Genomic DNA, 19366 nt, shown 5'->3' with positions numbered 1-19366 from the left:
CACCTAAGGAATGATGCGACCATGTCCAGGGGGCAGGGAAGCAACCAGGAGGAAAAGAGAAGCATGCTTGGTGTATTCATCAAGACAAGGGGTTGGGCTGGCAGGAGAACCCAGGAGGTATGGGTTAATCTAGATGCACACCGTTCTTGGTTTCTTCTGTGTGATTCTCTTGCAGTCAGGTATCCAACACTGAATGGCTCTCTGGACTCTAAAATCCTAATGTCTCTGAAATCCCAACATGGGAAGCTTTCAACCACTAGGGATACAGGAGCAAAGCCATCCTACCAGTGAAACCCTTGCCTCGTGGGTGGTTGTGCTCCAGTCCCCTGGCTCACAATTACCACCTCCTCCTCACAGTACTCGTTTCTGCCCACAGACCAACACAGCTGGCCCCATGGCAGGTGAGAACCAGACTCACGTGATGGAGTTCATGCTCCAGGGCTTTTCCCGTGGCCAGCCCTTCCTCTTTGTTCTTTTCCTGGCCATTTACCTGGTCACGCTGCTGGGGAACTCTGCAATACTCACCCTCGCGTCCCTGGATCCCCATCTCCACAGTCCCATGTACTTCTTCCTCAGTCACCTGTCCTGCTTGGACATTTGCTACTCATCAGTGACAGTGCCCAAGATCCTGGCAAATGCCCTGCACCCACAGGCAACCATCTCCTATCGTGGGTGCCTGGCACAGATGTTCTTCCTGATGGGGTGCGCAGGGACTGAGTGTGCACTCCTGGCTGTCATGGCCTATGACCGCTATGCAGCCATATGCCAGCCCCTGCACTACGCCCATGCCATGAGCCGGGGTGTCTGTGTGGCAGCAGCTGCTGGCTGCTGGCTCTGGGGGATGCTGGACTCAACCGTGCACACCTTCTTGGCCTCCAGGCTCTCCTTCTGTGGGGCTGCCCGGCTCCAGCACATCTTCTGTGATGTCCCCCCACTGCTGACGGCTGCGTGCAGCAACACCCGCCCCAGTGAAGTGGCACTCCATGCTGCCAGTGTCTTTGTGGGCCTCAGCCCCTTCCTGCTTGTCGTTGTCTCCTACCTCCACATCCTGGCCACCATCCTCAGGATGCCCCTGGCCACTGGCCAGCGCAAGGCCTTCTCCACGTGCTCTGCTCATCTGCTCGTGGTCACCCTGTACTTTGTGACAGCCAACGTGAACTACAACCGGCCCAGCTCCGGCTACTCCCCGGCAGCCGACACACTGGTCTCCACACTGTACTGCATCGTCACCCCCATGCTGAACCCCCTCATCTACAGCCTCCGCAACCAGGAGGTGCGGGGGGCCCTCCGGAAGGCTGTGCGGGGATGGGGCACACTGCGCTCTCCAGGCAGCAATGCATGAACAATACCAGGGCTGCAACAGAGCGCTGGTGTGGCACCGGTGCAGCATTGCCCATCTGTGGGAAATCTTTGATGGCAGCCGTGGGCTCAGGGCTCCCACACAGGCTCCTGGTGGCACACTGCTGTCACTTGTCTGACCCTCATTGATGGCAGAATCGCAAAATCAAGTTGGGAACAAGGCTACAGTTCCAGGATTATGTCTTTGTTTTGCAAGTGTCATGTGCTGAGCTCAGCATGGGACCTGTTGCAGCTACACCAGGAAATGCTGTAAAAGGCTATTTCCTGTGGTACCAGACATTGGTACCGTTGCTGGCCCTGAGCAGGGCGGTGAGGTCTGCCTTGGGGCTGCCCAAGGTGCTGAGCCAGGGCCTGCACAGGACACGGGGCAGTGTCTTGGGTTGCAAAATCCGACCCCTGCAAAGGGGCTGTCACACCATCCTCCTTCCACCGAGACTGATGTCTGCTGGGTTTCTCCAGGCTGCTGTGAAAGCTCTGTAGCATTTTGTAGACTAGCACAGCATCCAGCAGTTTAAACAGGCCATCCATTATTCTCAGTGCTTTGGTCAAACAGCAAGTTATCAGCACCGAGCTGTGAGCTAGCATTGCTTAAATCCTCACCAGAAATGCTTGCTTTGCTTTATAGCCATAAAAAAAATCAAAATACAGTTGTTGTGAGTGGTGTGGCTGTGGATGACAGTGGCTGAGGGCTGGCTGGTGACATGGGGCAGTCAGCGTTGCCCAGCTGCCACTGCCTCAGCTTAACCTTTTCTTGCAGGGGTTCTGCAGTGTGTCCAAGCTCAAATGATGGCATGGGTGTTGGGGCAATCCCACTGCCAGCCAAATCTGCAGGCAGCTACACAAGGGCCAGCCCTGTCCAACGCCATGGCAGAAGCCAGGAACAGCCAGCCACCAGTGCAAGGGTCTGCATGGGGAGGGAAGATGGCACAGGCTGCACATGCAGGTGCAGGCCTGCAGCCACAGCAGTGCTTCTGCAGCTGTGCCACAGCGGGGTGTGTTAACTGGAAGGGAGCAAAACATGCTCATCCATAGCTCAGTTACCAGGGGATACCCAGCAAAATCCAGTCTGTTCCCAATGAAACCTACTGGAGAGTCAAAAAATGGGCCTACGAGGCATACAGCTTGTCGGGAGCAGCTTGCCAGTTCTTCGTAGCGCACAACATATACACTGATTTTTATTCTTCAGGGAAAGAAATGTTTCTGTAACCCAATGTGCTGGGATGGCCTGTTGCACCTACCCAAAGAGCTTGCAAGCTTCTCAGCCAGCTCTATACACCTTTCTTGATTGTAAAAAATTATTGAAACACTGCTAGTTCAAAGTCTCACTAGGACACAAAAGAGTCTGCCACAATGAGGCCCACTCTGCAAAGTCCCCTGAAAAGGAACATCAGGAAATAAACGGTGAACTGCATGAAGGAAAAACATTGGGAAAGTTATTTAAGAAAAAAACAAACAAAAAACCACCAATCCAAACCAACCAAAAACCCAAACCAAAAACCTCCAGAAAATTTACATTAAAATTTACAATTCTAACCTGAAACACAATGTGTCTTTCCCATGACTGACAGACACAGATTGTGATTTTTTCTCAGTATCAAACAGTGAGTGGGGATGCTGTACTACCTGGAAGGTTGTTCAAGTGCAGGATGCTCCAGAACCAACCTGTGAGTGAGTGCACTTGAATTCTAAAGGTGTCACAGTGGGACGGACCATCTGCACCCTTGCTGCTGGCAGCTGGCAACTGCAGTGGGGTGTGCGCCTGCAGCTTCTCACATGCTGTGCTACTCAGTGTGTCCCTCATTTAGTCCTCTTGTGATGGCACCTGCATACCACAAAGGAACAACAACCAACTCTATGGTGGCATGTTGAGCATCTAGGCTGGAATATAGTGGTTCAAGGGAGGGCTTCAGTTTGCATTGGATTATTACTGAAAACTGTTTTAAACATTAAAAATAAAAAAAATATTCTTGTCCTGCTTCCCACCTGCCCAGCCTTTTCCCCACATTTGTGATGGAGGGCTAGAATCAGGGGCCCTTTTCATTGTGCAAGGAACCGAGCCTACTACAGACACAGAGGACATATGCTGTTGCAGAATAACCAGGATACGATTTTAGTCTGGCCAGAACACCAGCAGTTTATTACTACAGCTATGAGGGAGAGCACAGTGCAGCAGAGTGACAGACATTGCTGATATGAATTCTGCCCAAATGGAGAAGTTACAGAGTTCATATACCTTTAGGTTATGCAACATATTCTTCACCAAACTGTGTCAGATAGCAGGATATTGTAAATAACAACGGCATTCTTCACATAAAGAGGCTTTAACCAGCACACCCTTTAACAAATAATTCACTCCTTTGTTAATTAGACTGGTAAGACCATTACCTGCAAGCATTTCTTAACTAGCGAGTCCTGCAGAGGCCTATGAGGCGTCGCCTATTTTACTGCCACATTGGGAGACCTGACTTCAGCACAGGGACTCAAACCACCCAACAGAGAGAACAGGCTGAGCCAAATACTGCATGGGGGAACCCACCTTTAGCAGTGACTGCAAAGCACACCGGAGCCCTTAGGCTAGAGTCGAGCTGCGGGACTGTTCTCCCCGCCCCACCTGCATGTGTATGCTTATTTATACTATCAGAGCAGTTAACAGGAAAAATGGAGGTCCCTCAAAAATAATCTACTGCCAGTATCAAGCAGCACTTATTCTGATTTATTTGCTAGATTGAAAGGATTTCCCTAACAGAACATTCCTCTGATGGGCTGCCTGGATGAAGACCAAGACAGTTATTAACATATTTTTACAACATATGTTTACAAACAGAGAAGGACTGGTGAGAGATGTGGTGGTCGGATGCCGTCTTGGGCTTAGTGATCACGACATGATAGAATTCTCAGTTCTATCGAAGTAAGGAGGGGGGTCAGCAAAACTGCTATCATGGACTTCCGGAGGGCAGACTTTGGCCTGTTCAAGTCACTGGTTGAGAGAGTCCCTTGGGAGACAGTCCTCAAGGACAAAGGGGTCCAGGAAGGCTGGACAGCCTTCAAGAAGGAAATCTTAAAGGCGCAGGAGCAGGTGGTCCCCATGTGCCGTAAGAAGAGCTGGCAGGGAAGGCGACCGGCCTGGCTGAACAGGGAGATTTTGTGGGAGTCAGGGAAAAGAGGAGAGTTGATCCCCTCTGGAAGAAGGGGCAGGCAACTCACGAAGAGTACAGGATCTCGTTAGGTCACGCAGGGACAAAATTAGAAAGGCAAAAGCCCAGCTAGAGCTCAGTCTGGCTACAGTCGTAAAGGATAATAAAAAATGTTTTTACAAATATATTAACAACAAAAAGAGGCAAGGAGAATCTCCATCCCCTACCGGATATGGCGGGGAACATTGTCTCCAAGGACGAGGACAAGGCTGAGGTACTTAATGCCGCCTTTGCCTCAGTCTTTAATAGCCAGTCCAGGTATCCACAGGTATTCAGCCCCCTGAGCTGGAAGATGGGGATGGAGAGCACAATATACTCCTCATAATCCAGGAGGAAGCAGTCAAGGTACATGTTAAACCACCTGGACACCCACAAGTCTATGGAGCCTGATGGGATCCACCCAAGAGTACTGAGAGAGCTGGTGGAGGAGCTTTCCAAGCCACTCTCCATCATTTATCAGCAGTCCTGGTTAACAGGGGAGGTCCCAGAAGACTGGAGGCTTGCCAATGTGACGCCCATCTACAAGAAAGGCCGGAAGGAGGATCCTGGGAACTACAGGCCTGTCAGCCTGACCTCCGTACTGGGGAAGATTATGGAGCGGTTGGTCTTGAGAGTGCTCACAGGGCATCTGCAGGACAACCAAGGGATCAGGCCCAGCCAGCATGGGTTCATGAAAGGCAGGTCCTGCTTGACCAGGTGACCCGACTAGTGGATGAGGGAAAGGCTGTGGATGTTGTCTACCTGGACTTTATTAAAGCCTTTGACAGTGCCTCCCACAGCATTCTCCTGGAGAAACTGGCAGCTTGTGGCTTAGACAGGTTTACTCTTTGCTGGGTGAGGAACTGGCTGGATGGCCGAGCCCAGAGAGTTGTGGTGAACGGCGTTAAATCCAGCTGGTGGCCGGTCACAAGCAGTGTTCCCCAGGGCTCAGTTCTGGGGCCGGTCTTGTTCAATATCTTTATAGATGATCTGGATGAGGGAATAGAGTGCTCCCTCAGTAAGTTTGCAGATGACACCAAGTTGGGTGGGAGTGTTGATCTGCTGGAGGGTAGGAGGGCTCTGCAGAGGGATCTGGACAGGCTGGATCGATGGGCAGAGGTCAACTGTATGAGGTTTAATAAGGCCAAGTGCAGGGTCCTGCACTTCGGCCACAACAACCCCATGCAATGCTACAGGCTTGGGGAGGAGTGGCTGGAGAGCAGCCCGGCGGAAAGGGACCTGGGGTTGCTGGTTGACAGCCGGCTGAATATGAGCCGGCAGTGTGCCCAGGTGGCCAAGAAGGCCAACAGCATCCTGGCCTGTGTCAGCAATAGTGTGGCCAGCAGGAGCAGGGCAGGGATCGTGCCCCTGTATTCGGCATTGGTGAGGCCGCACCTCGAATCCTGTCTTCAGTGTTGGACCCCTCACTACCAGAAGGACATTGAGGTGCTGGAGCGTGTCCAGAGAAGGGCAACGAAGCTGCTGAGGGGGCTGGAGAACAAGTCGTATGAGGAGCGGCTGAGGGAACTGGGGCTGTTTAGTCTGGAGAAGAGGAGGCTGAGGGGAGACCTTATTGCTCTCTACAACTACCTGAAAGGGGGTTGTGGTGAGGTGGGTGTTGGTCTCTTCTCCCAACTAATTAGTGATAGGATGAGAGGAAACGGCCTCAAGTTGCACCAGGGGAGGTTTAGATTGGATATTAGGAAAAATTTCTTCACCAAGAGAGTGGTCAGGCATTGGAACAGGCTGCCCAGGGAGGTGGTGGAGTCACCATCTCTGGAAGTATTCAAAAAACGTGTGGATGTGGCGCTTCAGGACATGGTTTAGGGGGCATGGTGGCGTTGGGTTAATGGTTGGACTTGATGATCTTGAAGGTCCTTTCCAACCTTAGTGATTCTGTGATTCTGTGATATTAAGTGAAGCCTTTTAGTATTTTTCTCTTGCTCCAAGACAGATTTTCCAGAATAATTTTTCTCAGAAAATAATCTAATTTTTACACTTCTTTGTCAAGGTTTACCCCAGAATTGACACATCCCCAACAGCATTCTTGGTACACAGAGGAAAACTAGGCAAGTAATCTCCTACCTTATCAAGATCATCCTACGTTTTCATTGAGCCAGCACAAATTTGTCTTGTTTAATGGAACAGCTCACTACAGCCAAGCTTATGCCTATGTGCAGGAAAAGTTAGCAGCGTTCACTGTGATGGTCAAATGTTCCCAGGCCCCAGCCCTAAAATCTGCATAGATAGGCCAGGTTCTTGCTTCTCTACCCTGTGCTGCAAACATGGTTCATCCTGCAAGTGGAAACCCTTCTTGGGAACAAAGGCAAGTTTGGCCTTCACAGTGCTCTTTTCCTTGACCCCTGGGTAGGATGAGATCCAGGGCCACAGCAAGTTAAAAAGGTCCCATAGCTCATGTACCTTCTGCCTTGACTGGATTAGAGTTGGTGTTTCTTTTCTGTGACTTGCCCAGTTAGGAATAGGAATGGACACACTTCTCCTGCAAGCTTGCTGGCTGACATGTGGGGCAGCCTAGGTAGAAAAGATGTCTTATATTGCACTCACATGCTCTTAAACTACCCCACATTTCCTATTTGGAAGTGGATGGGAACCAAAGTCCTCTTGGGCACAGACCAAAACATTTCCTCAGACACTGCCAGTTTGCTGCTTGGTATTCCTTGCATGTAGACACACCAGGCTGAGCCAAATTAAGCTAATAACACGTAAAAGGCTGAAGCAGAGAGAGGCAAAAGTTTGGAAGGAAGCAGCTTGGACAATGCTGGTTTCACTGCAGAAGCTTCACATAATTTGCTGGAAAGAGGCCTACTTTGCCCTGGCACTGCCCCCGCCACCATCCTTCATCTACCATCTCGATGTGTGTGATTGTGTCATCAGGATCAAAAGAAATCTCATCATCTCCATCTGCAAAAATGGTTCAGAAAAGATAGTCACAATGCAAAGATAACCGCAGAGAGAGTTGGTTTTACGTCCCTCCTCCCACCCCACCCCAAGAGGAGAATACAGAACAAGCATTCTGATAACCCTCAGAGTTCATCTTATCCAATACCCATCAAACAGCACAGATAAACCAGAGAATGAGCAAGACTTCACAGATGAAAGATGAAACTTCTGTGTTCCCAAGTCAGGTCTGATTCCGCTTTCCAAGAGGAAGAAATTTAAACCACTAAGGCAAAATCTTTTCACCACTGCTGATGGTGTAAAGCCGCCACCTCCCTGGCCAGCTCCCAGTGCCTCTCCCCACAGCCTGGATGGCAGACCCACCTCCTTGGTAATCATAGAGAGCCACTGCACAGGTCCCAGGGCTCTCCACCTCATAAACATTGTCCATTTCCCCTGCAGAAGACAGGACGGGCAGATGAGAAAGAGGCTGAAATCAGCCATATAGATCTGGTCAGTGCCACCCTCCACCCAGCTGTCAGCCTTGGAGTGAACCACATCCAAACCCTATCAACAAGGAGAGGTGTACCTCAAAGCAAGGTATGACTTCCCTCCCCTTCTGCAAAGAGAGAGGCTGGGACCTGATGCTTCATATTCTTCTCCCAAGAAAAAGGCTGGACATAACTCCAGCCTCTCCACTTACCATCTCCAGTACCAGCAAAGCTGCCACAGAAACATCAACAGCATCCCATGCAGTTTGCTTACATGCTTAGAGAAAGTCTACCCTGCACTCCTCACCCAGGAGACACCACCAGATCAGGTCTCATGAGCACCAGCTGTTTGAGCAACAGGCTGAATTAAGAGGGCACCCCCAGGCCTCAGTGCAGCACTGGCAGTCACTTGCCAGGAAAAATGCACCAAGAGCATCAGTCCAGGTCCAGCTTCTTCAGGGCCCACAGCAGCCCTCTGGTTCTCTTGCCTGAGTCCTGCTCCAGCAGAGATACTTGCTGCCTGGCCCAGCATCCCATGCAGCTGATCTTGCACCTTGGAGCTGGGCAAGTGAGTGGGAGACTACCAAGTCTCCATCATCATGGGCTGCTACCCTGACCACAGTAGACTTCAGGATACAAATTCTCTCTGGAGTCTGTCACACATATCCAGTGAGGTGAGCAGACAGATACAAGCTCCCCAAGACATGGGCTTTTCCATCAGTACTCACCCAGGTGGGGCTGGCTCTGGCTGGGCTCCTCAGGAAGGATCTCCTCATAGTCCTCACCTCCATCTCCTCCATGGTCGTAGATGGCATCCAGCTTTCCCAAGGGTGCTGGCAGCTCCTCATAGTCAGCACCTCCATTGGTACTGTCACCGTAGTCAGAGGGCTCTGGCAGCTCCTCATAGTCTCCACTGACATCCAAACTTTCACTGTAGATGGGCTGATCCTGGCTGGGGATCTTGCACAGCTCTTCGCCCAGATCTGCTGGCCTTGGTGGCAAAGTGGGTGGTGTTTCTTCAACCTCCCTTTTTGCCTCCTGCCATGAAGTGAGAAAGTGACAGGAAGATCACCTGCAAAGCATCCACCACAGGCAGCTCTTCCATGACTGCACAGCACCCAACACAAGGGAGCCCGCTCCACTGCAGGTGCCTTTAGTGCTACCATGACACAAATGGAGTGTCATCCTCTGCACAAAAGGGAAACAGCTGAGCCATTAGGTCTGTGCTGAACTGGCACCTAGGATTGTGTGAAGACCCTCATGGCTCATGTATTTGAACCTCTCTCACATAATTAGCTACAGCTCACTGTACTGCCACTGCACTGACCCACTCCAAGAGCCCATCTCACGGTGTAAGGTGCTGTACAGCCATGTCCCATCACCACCTCCACATTTCCTCCCTCACTCCTTCCAAAGCCTCTCCCCAGCTGTGGCTGCACCCTACTTCTTCCTGTAGGGCTGCCGGTTAAAGCACAGCCCCTCTCAGGTGCAATCTCTTCTGCCTGCTCCCATTCCTGGCTCTCCCCAGCCCTCCTTGGCACCTCTTCTCCTTGTGACACAGGCCTGTCTTGGTCAGCACTCCCGGGCACCCTTGCTGGCACAGTGGCAGGGGCGGCCTCTGTGTGGTCCTTCTCCCTCTGTGGGATTTCCTGCTGGAGAAAAGTCATGAGAACCCCTCAATCCCTTTGAATTAGGTCCAGAGCAATGTCCATTCACATTTCCAACAGAGCAACTCAAAAAATTTTCCTTCAGCTGAAATCTGTTCCAGCTCACAGAGCAACTCTCAGTTTTCCTCCTGCTGAAATCTGTTCCAGGTCCCATAAACTTGCCCTTAGGGACTGGACGCTAGCAGACCTGTAATGACTCCAGGGACTGCAGAAAGTAGCCTCAAGAAGAGAATGTATCAGGGAGTGCTTTACTGGTGAAACCTGATCTGCACGTTGACAATGCAGAAGGAGGTCTTGTAAACGTGAGGGGTTGGGTGCAATCTCCAGTTTGGAAAATCCCAAATGCAGACTGCTGGGATGGTGATGCTGGGGACGTGTGATTGCACTGTTTGCCAGGCACTAGAGGCAAGAAGGAGCCTAGGACAAAGCACATGGGGTCATGGCTGGGTGCAGACATGTCCTGATCTGTATGCCAAAAGGGAAAATCCAGTGACAGCTGTGAACTTCAATGGCAGTTGCAGGGAAGCAGTTCAGGCAAGAGGTTACTGTAAAGAGATCAGGTAGAAGGACATGGAGCTGCATTGGCCCTGAGGAAAAGTCTGCTCCGCCGGCCTTGGTGGACATGGCAAGATGGCTATGACCCACCTTCCACTGAGACACCTGGCACTCCTGAGCCTGCCACCTCACCCGGTCCTCCTCTGCCTGCCTTCTGCTCTTCTCCTCTGCTGACTTAGCCATGTTTTCAAATCGTGACCGCAGGCTGCTGGTGCCAATGGAAGCTCCTGTGGAGAAGACAGCTGATCAAGCCTGCCCAATGTCTCCCTTCCACCACCCCAAGCATCCAGCAGAAACCCAGACCTCTGCCTCTCGCAGAGAAACTTGCAGTTCAGCCACCTTCTCCATCTGCCCCTCAACACAGGTGAAATCCACATCCCACCACAGCACATGCCTGCCAGTGTGCTGCCACAGAGAGACCATGAGGCTCACAGCTTCCCACCAAGCCCAGGGCTGGTATTCAGTTGCCTCACCTGCCTCCAGTGGTCTTGTTTTCTCATACAAGGAGGTGGGAGCTGCCATCTCATTAAAGCCAGCAGCACTCTGCAAGAGGAAGTGAATGAAGTGTTCAGCTTGTTAGGCAAGGCCCAGTGCTGAGATCCTCTGCTAGGTTTGGCTACTGATGACTGCAAGCTTTGCTCCCAGCTGTGTCCGTCCTCATCTGTACAACTGCCACAGCTCTATGGAGGCTGCTGGCTGCAGCCCTGCTCTCCTGATGCCCCCCTGCACTGTGGGAATGCCTGCTGTCTTCCAGCCAAAGGCAAGGGCTGTTCTTCTTAGAGGGGTGGTGCTCTGAGGGCTGAAAAGGCTACGTGGAGCCTAGCAGAGGAGGTTGCACAGTGGCAAGATGACTGCTGCATGGGACAGCAAGGCTGGGCATTCAAGGCAGAAGCGCTCACTGGTAAAACGACAAAGAGCTGAGTGGATGCCTGGCAGCCTACCACTTCCTGAGGTCCAGGGACTCAATGCATCCATCCCCTGCACTCCCAGTGGTACGAGGCATGGAAGCACTTCCCTATTGGATTCACAGCTGCAGCTGCCTAACCGTGAAAAACATGTGTCCCTTCAGTAGGTTGTTGCCTGCAGTATGTGTATACAGTAGCATAGGCTGGAAAACATTGAAGTGAAAATGTGTGTGAACATCTGAGATACTGCTGGCTTTATGAGGTGTGAAGAGATGGCTAAACTGGTAATAGCGTCAATGGGGTGTTTGCAGCAAAAAGGAAGTGAGATAGAGCATGTTTATCTACTTTCATGAGAAAACTATTTCATACAAAAAGAAAACTGCAGGTAGGATCCAGCTTTCAGACTAGTACAGTTACATTTAGGGTTCTACCTGCAGGTGTCACCAACGGACTGGGTGGGCGAGTTCCTACTACAGTTAGTGGAGCCCAAAAAGCAGCTCTGCTCTCCTTAACGAAAACACACCTGAGCAGGGAAACAGCACTGCAGGCTCAGAAGCAGGTCTACACAGACCACAGCAGAGACGTGGACATGTTGTTTATATGACAACATTTAAAGTTACGCATCTTAGTGTGAGAGCTGAATCCTACACCTAGTGTTCAAAACTTTATCAAAGGGGAGTTAAGATTACCTTGTGGTATATTATGACCTACTCTGGAGCAATCAGTTCAGCACTACTCCAGTGCCTGAAAACCAGGCAATCAAGAACCTAGGTACCAAATATCCTTATTTTTACTACCTTTGCTTATGCTTTGATATTCTCAAAATGCAGGGCCTGTTGCAATAGGACAAGGGGTAATGGTTTTAAACTAAAAGAGGGCAGATTCAGACTAGATCCAAGGAAGAAATTTTTGACAATGAGGGTGGTGAAACCCTGGCAAAGGTTGCCCAGAGAGGTGGTTGATGCCCCATCCTTGGCAACATTCCAGGTCAGGTCAGACGGGGCTCTGAGCAACCTGCTCTAGTTGAAGATGTCCCTGCTCACTGCAGGGGGGTTGGACTAGATGACCTTTAAAAGTCCCTTCCAACCCAAACTATCCTATGGTTCTATGATCCCCATTCACACAGATCATCACCCACTGGCAAGACCCTCTTTCCTGAACAAGCTGGCAGGGTAGCCTGCCAAAGCACAATGTTAATTAAAGGGCCTGAGTCTGCATTTTGACTGTAGATGAGCCTTTGCCTGGTTTCAGTGCAAACAGAAAACTTGAATCAGCAAACTGGACGACTCATGCAAGGTTGATCCCTGCCAATGCCAACCCTGCTGGGTTTTGTTAAGGTTTGCAGGCAGATGCCTAGGCCCTGGCCTGTGATTTAGCTAACTAAACAGACCATAAGAAACTCCTGGGCAGGACAGACAAACCTGCAGACAGTAACAAATAACGGAGAAGTTGATGGAGTTACAGACAGCGCCATGACGAATGGCCAGATTTCACCAGCAGTTAAGGGGGTGTGATATGGGGCCAGTCACTCATACACAAAGCCATACCAGCTGCTGAGTAGTGTAAGAGCATAAGGAGCCAGACACCAGAGATCTGCATCAGATACTGGAGAGACCAGGGATGTCTGCAAGTTGGCTACTTGAGGGACCAAAGATTCAAGCCAGCTTCTGGGAAGCCTTGTTTACATGTGGGTGTGGCAGCTGCTAACAAACCTTATGCCTTGAGTAAGAACAGCTAGAGGAATGGCAGCCACAGCGATACCACCTTCTTGCTGGAGGTAGTCCAAGGCAAGAACCACTCTGTATGCATACTGGTCTCTGCACGATCATCACCTATCAGTCAGTCAGTGCTGGCGACATGACACCAGATGAGCCTTCAGTCCGATCCAGCACCTCTCCTGTGGAAGAGACAGTTCCTGCACGGTGCAATAGCCTGTGGCCTCTCAGTCTTGTCACAAGGCTGCACTCTCTTCCAAGGAGCTATCACTGCTCATCCTGACTGTACTGGTACACACAGGGGCCTGTAGGAGTGACGGCAAGCAGCCAGACAGAACACTACCAGTATCTCAGATGGTACTAGATATCCAGGAGGGCACAGTCTGATGCCCTTAGAAAGCTCTTCACTGGCTCTGCTAATAAATCCTGCCCCAAGAGAAAGCAGGTGTAAGACTGTTCAGTCTAAGAGTGGAATGATTCAAAAGCAATGATTCAAAGACAACAGAAAAAACTTTTTCTTCCTTGCTTTATAGTCTCCCCAGGCTGCATTCCTCACACCCTCTGATATTTACACTGGGCCAGTTCCCTCACCCTTGCAATAGCTGCACACTGAGCAGTGGGACTTCATCTCCATCTGGGAAGGCTTTTGTCTTGCAGAAGTGCAAAGAGCAGTGATTAGCAGGAAGCAATTGCAGGCTGAAGCATGCAGTCTTACCTTATCTACTCTGTCCTTCTGGACCCCGTAACGGCCTCCAAATCCCTTCACATAGTCTGTATGGAAAAAATGAGGCTATTTTATACATTTTATATTCTGTGTGCACCTCTGACTTCTGTATGCTGTTACCAGTAAAATGAGTTAGCTTTGTCTGCATCTTATCGCATATGGAACTAAATAGAGATAATACATGCAAACTCATAGAATCATAGAATCTTTGGGTTGGGAGGGACCTTTAAAGGTCATCTAGTCCAACCCCCCTGCAATGAGCAGGGACATCTTCAACTAGAGCAGGTTGCTCAGAGCCCCATCCAACCTGACCTGGGATGTTGCCAGGGATGGGGCATCTACCACCTCTCTGGGCAACCTGTGCCAGTGTTTCACCACCCTCATTGTCAAAAATTTCTTCCTTAGATCTAGTAGAAATCTGCCTTCTTTTAGTTTAAAACCATTACCCCTTGTCCTATCACTACAGGCCCTGCTAAAAAGTCTGTCCTTATCTTTCTTCTAAGCCCTCTTTAAGTCCTGGCAGGCTGCAATAAGGTCTCCCTGGAGCCTTCTCTGCTCCAGGCTGAACCCCCCCAGCTCTCCCAGCCTGGCCTCACAGCAGAGCTGTTCCAGCCCTTGGAGCATTTTGGTGGCCTCCTCTGGACCCTCTCCTCATGTCTTTGCTGTGCTGAGGGCTCCAGAGCAGGACGCAGGACTGCAGGGGGGTCTCCCCAGAAGGGAGCAGAGGGGCAGAATCCCCTCCCTCGACCTGCTGGCCACGCTGCTTTGGGTGCAGCCCAGAATACAGTTGGCCTTCTGGGCTATGAGTGCACATTGCCAGCTCATGTCCAGCTTTTCATCCACTAGTACCTCCAAGCCCTTCTCAGCAGGGCTGCTCTCCATCCCTTCATCCCCCAGCCTGTGCTGATACTGGGGGTTGCCCCGACCCAGGGGCAGGACCCTGCACTTGGCTTTGTTGAACCTCATGAGGTTCACAGAGGCCCATTCCTTGAGCTTGTCCAGGTCCCTCTGGATGGCATCCTGTCCCTCAGGTGTGTCAACAGTACCACTCAGCTTGGTGTCACCTGCAAACTTGCTGAGGGTGCCCTCGATCCCACTATGTCATTGATAAAGATATTAAACTGTACTGGTCCCAGTACATACCCCTGACGTTACGGCTCATCGCCGATCTCCATTTGGACATTGAGCCATTGACCAGTACCCTTTGGATGCGACATCCAACCAATTCCTCATCCACCCAACAGTCCACCCATCAAATCCATCTCTCTCCAATTTAGAGAGAAGGATGTTGTGGGGGGCCCTGTCTGGACAGTAGCTTTTAAGACTAATCCTTCATTTCTTTCAGTGAAGTGCACAGGTGTTCAGTGCTGTATGCTGTCAAATCTGCTTCCAAGGCACTGGGGTGAGAAGCCAGTCCTGACATTTGAGTGCAATGTGGCCTTGTTCACTTTAGTTAAACATACAGCAGTCAAGCCATTCCTGGAACCTGTTTTGCCTCATTGCCAGGTGCTCATCCTTTGAATGAGCTTATGATCAGGAATGGACCTCAGAGAAAGAACAGTATAGTCTGGGAATGCTAATTCAGGGACTTGCATTCAACCTCCCTCACTGATCCAAGCATGCACCTACTTTGGCAGAGTTTATCCTTGTGCTTTGGGGGTTCACAGTGTCCCAGCTGCTCCACAACATGCTGTACACACTGAGTTTTCAGCCGCTGGATCTCTGTCAAGTATGAACCGCTATCTCTAGGTCTGTGTGTGCTCCACAGAAATTGTGCTGCCACCTCTAGCAGCATCGCCCTACCTGTTTGGGATGCATGGGGTTGCACTTCCTCCTGATGGTCCCAGCCAAGGGCACTCTTGTCCTGACGATCCCTCTGGACTCCAAACTTCCCACCAAAGCCCACAGAATAGTCTTCAGCCACAGGGATCCAGATTATGGCATAAAAGAGAACAGACAAGGAAGGGAAAGAGAAAAGTGGCAGCACTGTGAGCTCAGGCTGTTCTCACAGGGACAATATTTTTCCCTACCCAGGACTTAGAAAAACACATGGAGCAAGGCCAGATTTCCCCATTAGTGGCTGCAGCAACAACCGTCCCTCCTCTCTGGGACATGTCACCTGCCTGGGCTTCCCCTGCACCCTTCCTTTGGTGACATGCTTCCCAGGAGATCTCTGTGCCCATAGTAATCTGCTGCTCCTTTTCATTTAGCCTGAGCTTTTCCCAGCAGTCATGCACCGTGCAATGACTTTCCTCACCTACCCCGTTCCCCTGCTGCAAACAGTGGGCACCCAACAGCTCCCCGTAGCTTTTCCACCATTCATGCAGCATGTTGCAGAAACCAAGCATGGTGCCCCACAGCCCCAGTGGGCATAGTCTCAAGCTCCAGTCCTAACAATGCCTACCACATTGGGCTCCCCCAGCTCACCCTTCTGAGAGTTGTGCTTCTCTGCCTGGCTCTTGTAGTCGAATCCCACTGCCGCTTTGTCCACCTTGTCCCTCTCCACACCGTAACGGCCACCAAAGCCCTTGGAGTAATCTGAGGTGATGCATGGAGTGAAATACTGCTCCGAGCATGAGGCTGGTGAGGGGAGGGTGTAAAAATGGGAAGCAGCACTAAAGAGGCGCACTAGGGAGGAGGAAGAGCAGCAGGGATGATGGAAAACACTAGAAAATGCAAGGGGTTTGGAGGGGACAGAGTGGATGGCAAGGAGCACCATGAGGGCCATTGAGGATGAGGGCCCATGGGAATGCGTGCACAGGGCAAGCATGGGTCATGGCAGCGAGAGAGCCTGTCTCCTGAGAGCAGGAGACACAGCAGGCTGAGAGGGCAAGGAAGAAAAGTGACACACCAAGGGCAGCTGGGGAGGCAGTGGGAGTTCCAGCACCCAAGGACGCAAAGCCAAGGCAAGACTTGGGCACTGACAGTCTGGGCATCCGCCCACTCATGCATCTCCAGAGCAAGGATTTCAAGCTGTGGTCTGCCAGTCTCTGAAAAGGTCTGTGAAAAGTATATTGAGCCCTTGAAAGTACAGAAGCATGGCAAACTTTTATTGTATGGCTTACATTTGCTATAATGGATTCTCAAGGAAATGGAATCTACAAGGAAACCACTGACTCTGGATGGTGCAGCAAAGGCTCAAACCCACAATTCTGAAGAACATGCTCCAGCTCTACCCCCAGACTGCCTCTGGCATGCTCAATTATCATGTCATAAGGACGCACAGCATGTCTTCTTTACACCTCCCCTTTTTCCATCTTCTAAACTAGTAACATATTAACTACTTGAGCTGTGTTCAATTATTCTCTAAGGACTACCTTATTATTACTGGCTGATGTCCTAAGAAATTTCAGCCTCTATCCTAGATGCTGGCTGTATAGAGACACTCTCCTTTCAGGGATCTGGTCTGCCAGCTCTGATTCCAAATCCTACCCTTCAGAAGCAGTAAATCACACTCTCTTTGTTCCCTGACCCTATTCTTACAGGTCTGCATTTCACAGGAATGAGTTGGGGCTTCTCCAGCAAATTCAGCCTTATCAATCCATGAAGATTGTGACTAAAGAAATATGCATGAAAACATTTTGTATTCAAGAATGTCTCTGTTTTATAGAAGCTCAATCACTTACGGATGAATCTGTAAGCCCTAGAAATTTGTTAAACTTGCCTTGATTAAACCATTACTTGCCCATTATGCCATTATGAAATAGACCTTTTAGGATGCTGTTTTCAGCAAATATAGATTTTATGACTGTTACCCTGATGCTGGAGTTTCCAGTATGGAAAACAATCCAAACACCTCACCCAATTCTAGCATTTTCGTCTTGAGTGATTTCTGTGGTTTTACAGAGGCCTGATGAATTTCTATGTCTACAATCTAGTATACAATGTCTTATACAGGAAAATGTTACTGTAGCACAATTGCATGCGATTCATTAATTTAGGATCAACCAAGACTGCTTTCAGAACATTGCCTTCCTTTTATAGTTTCCTCTGAAATGAACATGATTCAGTTCTTCTTTTCTTGGTAATACAGTATTTCTCACATTTATCTGAAACAGTAACAGAGCTTGCCCTCTTACCTTCCTGGGCTGCAGAATATTTAAAATAGCTTTAGTTTCAGTTCTTGAAATGTTCTTAATGAATATAGCTGCTTGTATGTACATGTCAAAGTTTGGTTGAATCATCTCCAGAATTCTGCAAAAGTATGGGTTCTGTATAGGCTTTTGTTTCCATATCCATTGTTGTGCCTTTTCTTATATCCCACTTTTTCAGAAATCACTTCTCATGTCTTACAGTGCTTGGGTTCCCTCTGGGGCAGTTGCTCAGAAGGACTTTTAGGGGGAAGGGAGCATCAGCCATCCAGTGGGGGTGCACGTGGGGTTGTCATCTTCTGCTCAGCCATGACGTGGTTTCCGTCAAAGCAAAACGTAGAGGCAAGTGGAATGTACAACAGAAGAGTGGTGACAGGACAGCAGGGAATGGGGCTGCAAAGGTGACTGACTGGGAACAGAAATCTAAAACAAATGACAGGAGGGCAGTAACAAAGGAGACTGTGCCAGAGCAGACAGCACAGGATATGCGGAGCAGCAGAGAAGCTGGGCAAAGTGTCAAGGGGCCATACGTGCCCATGGACTTGCCTTTCTGGGATGAGTGTTTCTTCACCTCACCCTTGTATTCAAAGCCCAGTGCTGACTGGAACAAGAAGGGGAGGAATGTCAGTCATCCTAAGGGCCAAGCCAGGTCTCACCCACCCTCCTCCAGGGGCCAGGCTGGGACCCTGCTCCCTGTGTTGTGCTGCAACACGCAGGCGTCTGGCCACTCCTCGGCTGGTACAGGCCTCCTCAGCCTCTCACACCACAGCTGCTGTCCCTGTGGCAGTGTGTCCAGGAACAGCCCAGTTACTGTGCTTGGCACAGCTTGGGGGTTTGGAGATGCCAAACACCACAGCCCTACAAGACAAACTCAGTGCTGCCTGGACAGGACAGTGCAAGCACATTAATGCACACCAGAGAGTTAATCTCCACAAGTGTCCTGCAATTTGTCATCAGTCATTGTCCTGCACACAGGAGGTGAGCTGCATGCTTCTGTGGAGACTGTGGTGCATGGCATGCCTGGACATGCACCCACCAGCACTTTGAAAACTGCAGCCACAATCCTAAATGTAGCACAGTGTTTTAGGGGCAGCACTGAGCACAGGCCGCAAGTATGTATTTCAGCTGCCCTGTCCAACACACCTGGTCAGCTCGGTCCCGCTGGACTCCATACTTCCCCCCAAAGCCCTGGGCTGCATCCGTCTGTGAGGAGTGCTTCCCAACATCAGCAATGTACTCGTGGCCCACTGCGCACTGAGAAGAGAGACAGCATGACATGAGCACCCATGGTCAGACTGGCAGGGTAGACAGATACACAGGCACCACACAGTTGCTCTGACCCACTGCCAAGATGCTTGCAGCCACAGGGTGACAGGTCCAAACTGATGGTGCTGGTGGTGGCGATGCCTTCCACACAGCCCTTTGCCATTATCAGCTCTGCTTTGAGACTTGTGGTGCAGCTTCAAGGACAGCCATCCCACACAACCAGTCCCACTGCCAGCTCATCATGCAAACCATGGGATGCTGAATACCTGCTGATCCCAAATGCCAGTGGAGTGGTGGATAAAAACGTGGGGAAACCAAGGAGAAAAGTGCAGATAGGCATGCACAACTGAAAACCCACAGGCAGCAGGTCTGGCACCTGCTCCCTATTTTCTGTGTCCCAGAGTGAGGCTTAGCAGACCTGCCTGGGATCACCCTTTATGCCTACCAACAGGCCAGGCCAGGGTCCCACTGCTCCCTGCGGGAGGTGGTGTGGCCAGGAATTGCACACACTCCTCAGGAGAA

General features: G+C 50.5%; 2 protein-coding genes across 2 annotated transcripts in view; one reads left to right on the top strand and one right to left on the bottom strand.

Annotated features, from left to right (window-relative positions):
• Positions 1–238: 238 nt before the first annotated feature.
• LOC309416672 (olfactory receptor 1F1-like) lies at positions 239–1342 on the top strand (the record flags this gene model as incomplete). Its single annotated transcript, XM_082014023.1, has 1 exon — positions 239–1342. One exon carries the CDS (start codon positions 239–241, stop codon positions 1340–1342), a length of 1104 nt encoding a protein of 367 aa, XP_081870149.1.
• Positions 1343–7317: 5975 nt separating this feature from the next.
• GOLGB1 (golgin B1) overlaps positions 7318–19366 on the bottom strand; it is a gene marked incomplete at both ends in the record, with an annotated part of 72695 nt that continues 60646 nt past the window's right edge. The window contains 10 exons of the mRNA XM_082012357.1: positions 7318–7454; positions 7815–7886; positions 8650–8959; positions 10234–10367; positions 10617–10686; positions 13479–13534; positions 15291–15401; positions 15915–16025; positions 18125–18179; positions 18722–18832. Of these exons, the coding sequence (XP_081868483.1) occupies positions 7318–7454; positions 7815–7886; positions 8650–8959; positions 10234–10367; positions 10617–10686; positions 13479–13534; positions 15291–15401; positions 15915–16025; positions 18125–18179; positions 18722–18832 (1167 nt within the window). The remainder of the gene's footprint in view (positions 7455–7814; positions 7887–8649; positions 8960–10233; positions 10368–10616; positions 10687–13478; positions 13535–15290; positions 15402–15914; positions 16026–18124; positions 18180–18721; positions 18833–19366) is intronic.

Source organism: Phaethon aethereus (genome assembly GCF_964289735.1).
Source record: "Phaethon aethereus genome assembly, chromosome: 1".
Taxonomy (NCBI): Eukaryota; Metazoa; Chordata; class Aves; order Phaethontiformes; family Phaethontidae; genus Phaethon; species Phaethon aethereus.
The sequence above is the reverse complement of the archived record's forward strand: the minus strand, read 5'-3'. Positions and strand labels throughout refer to the sequence as shown.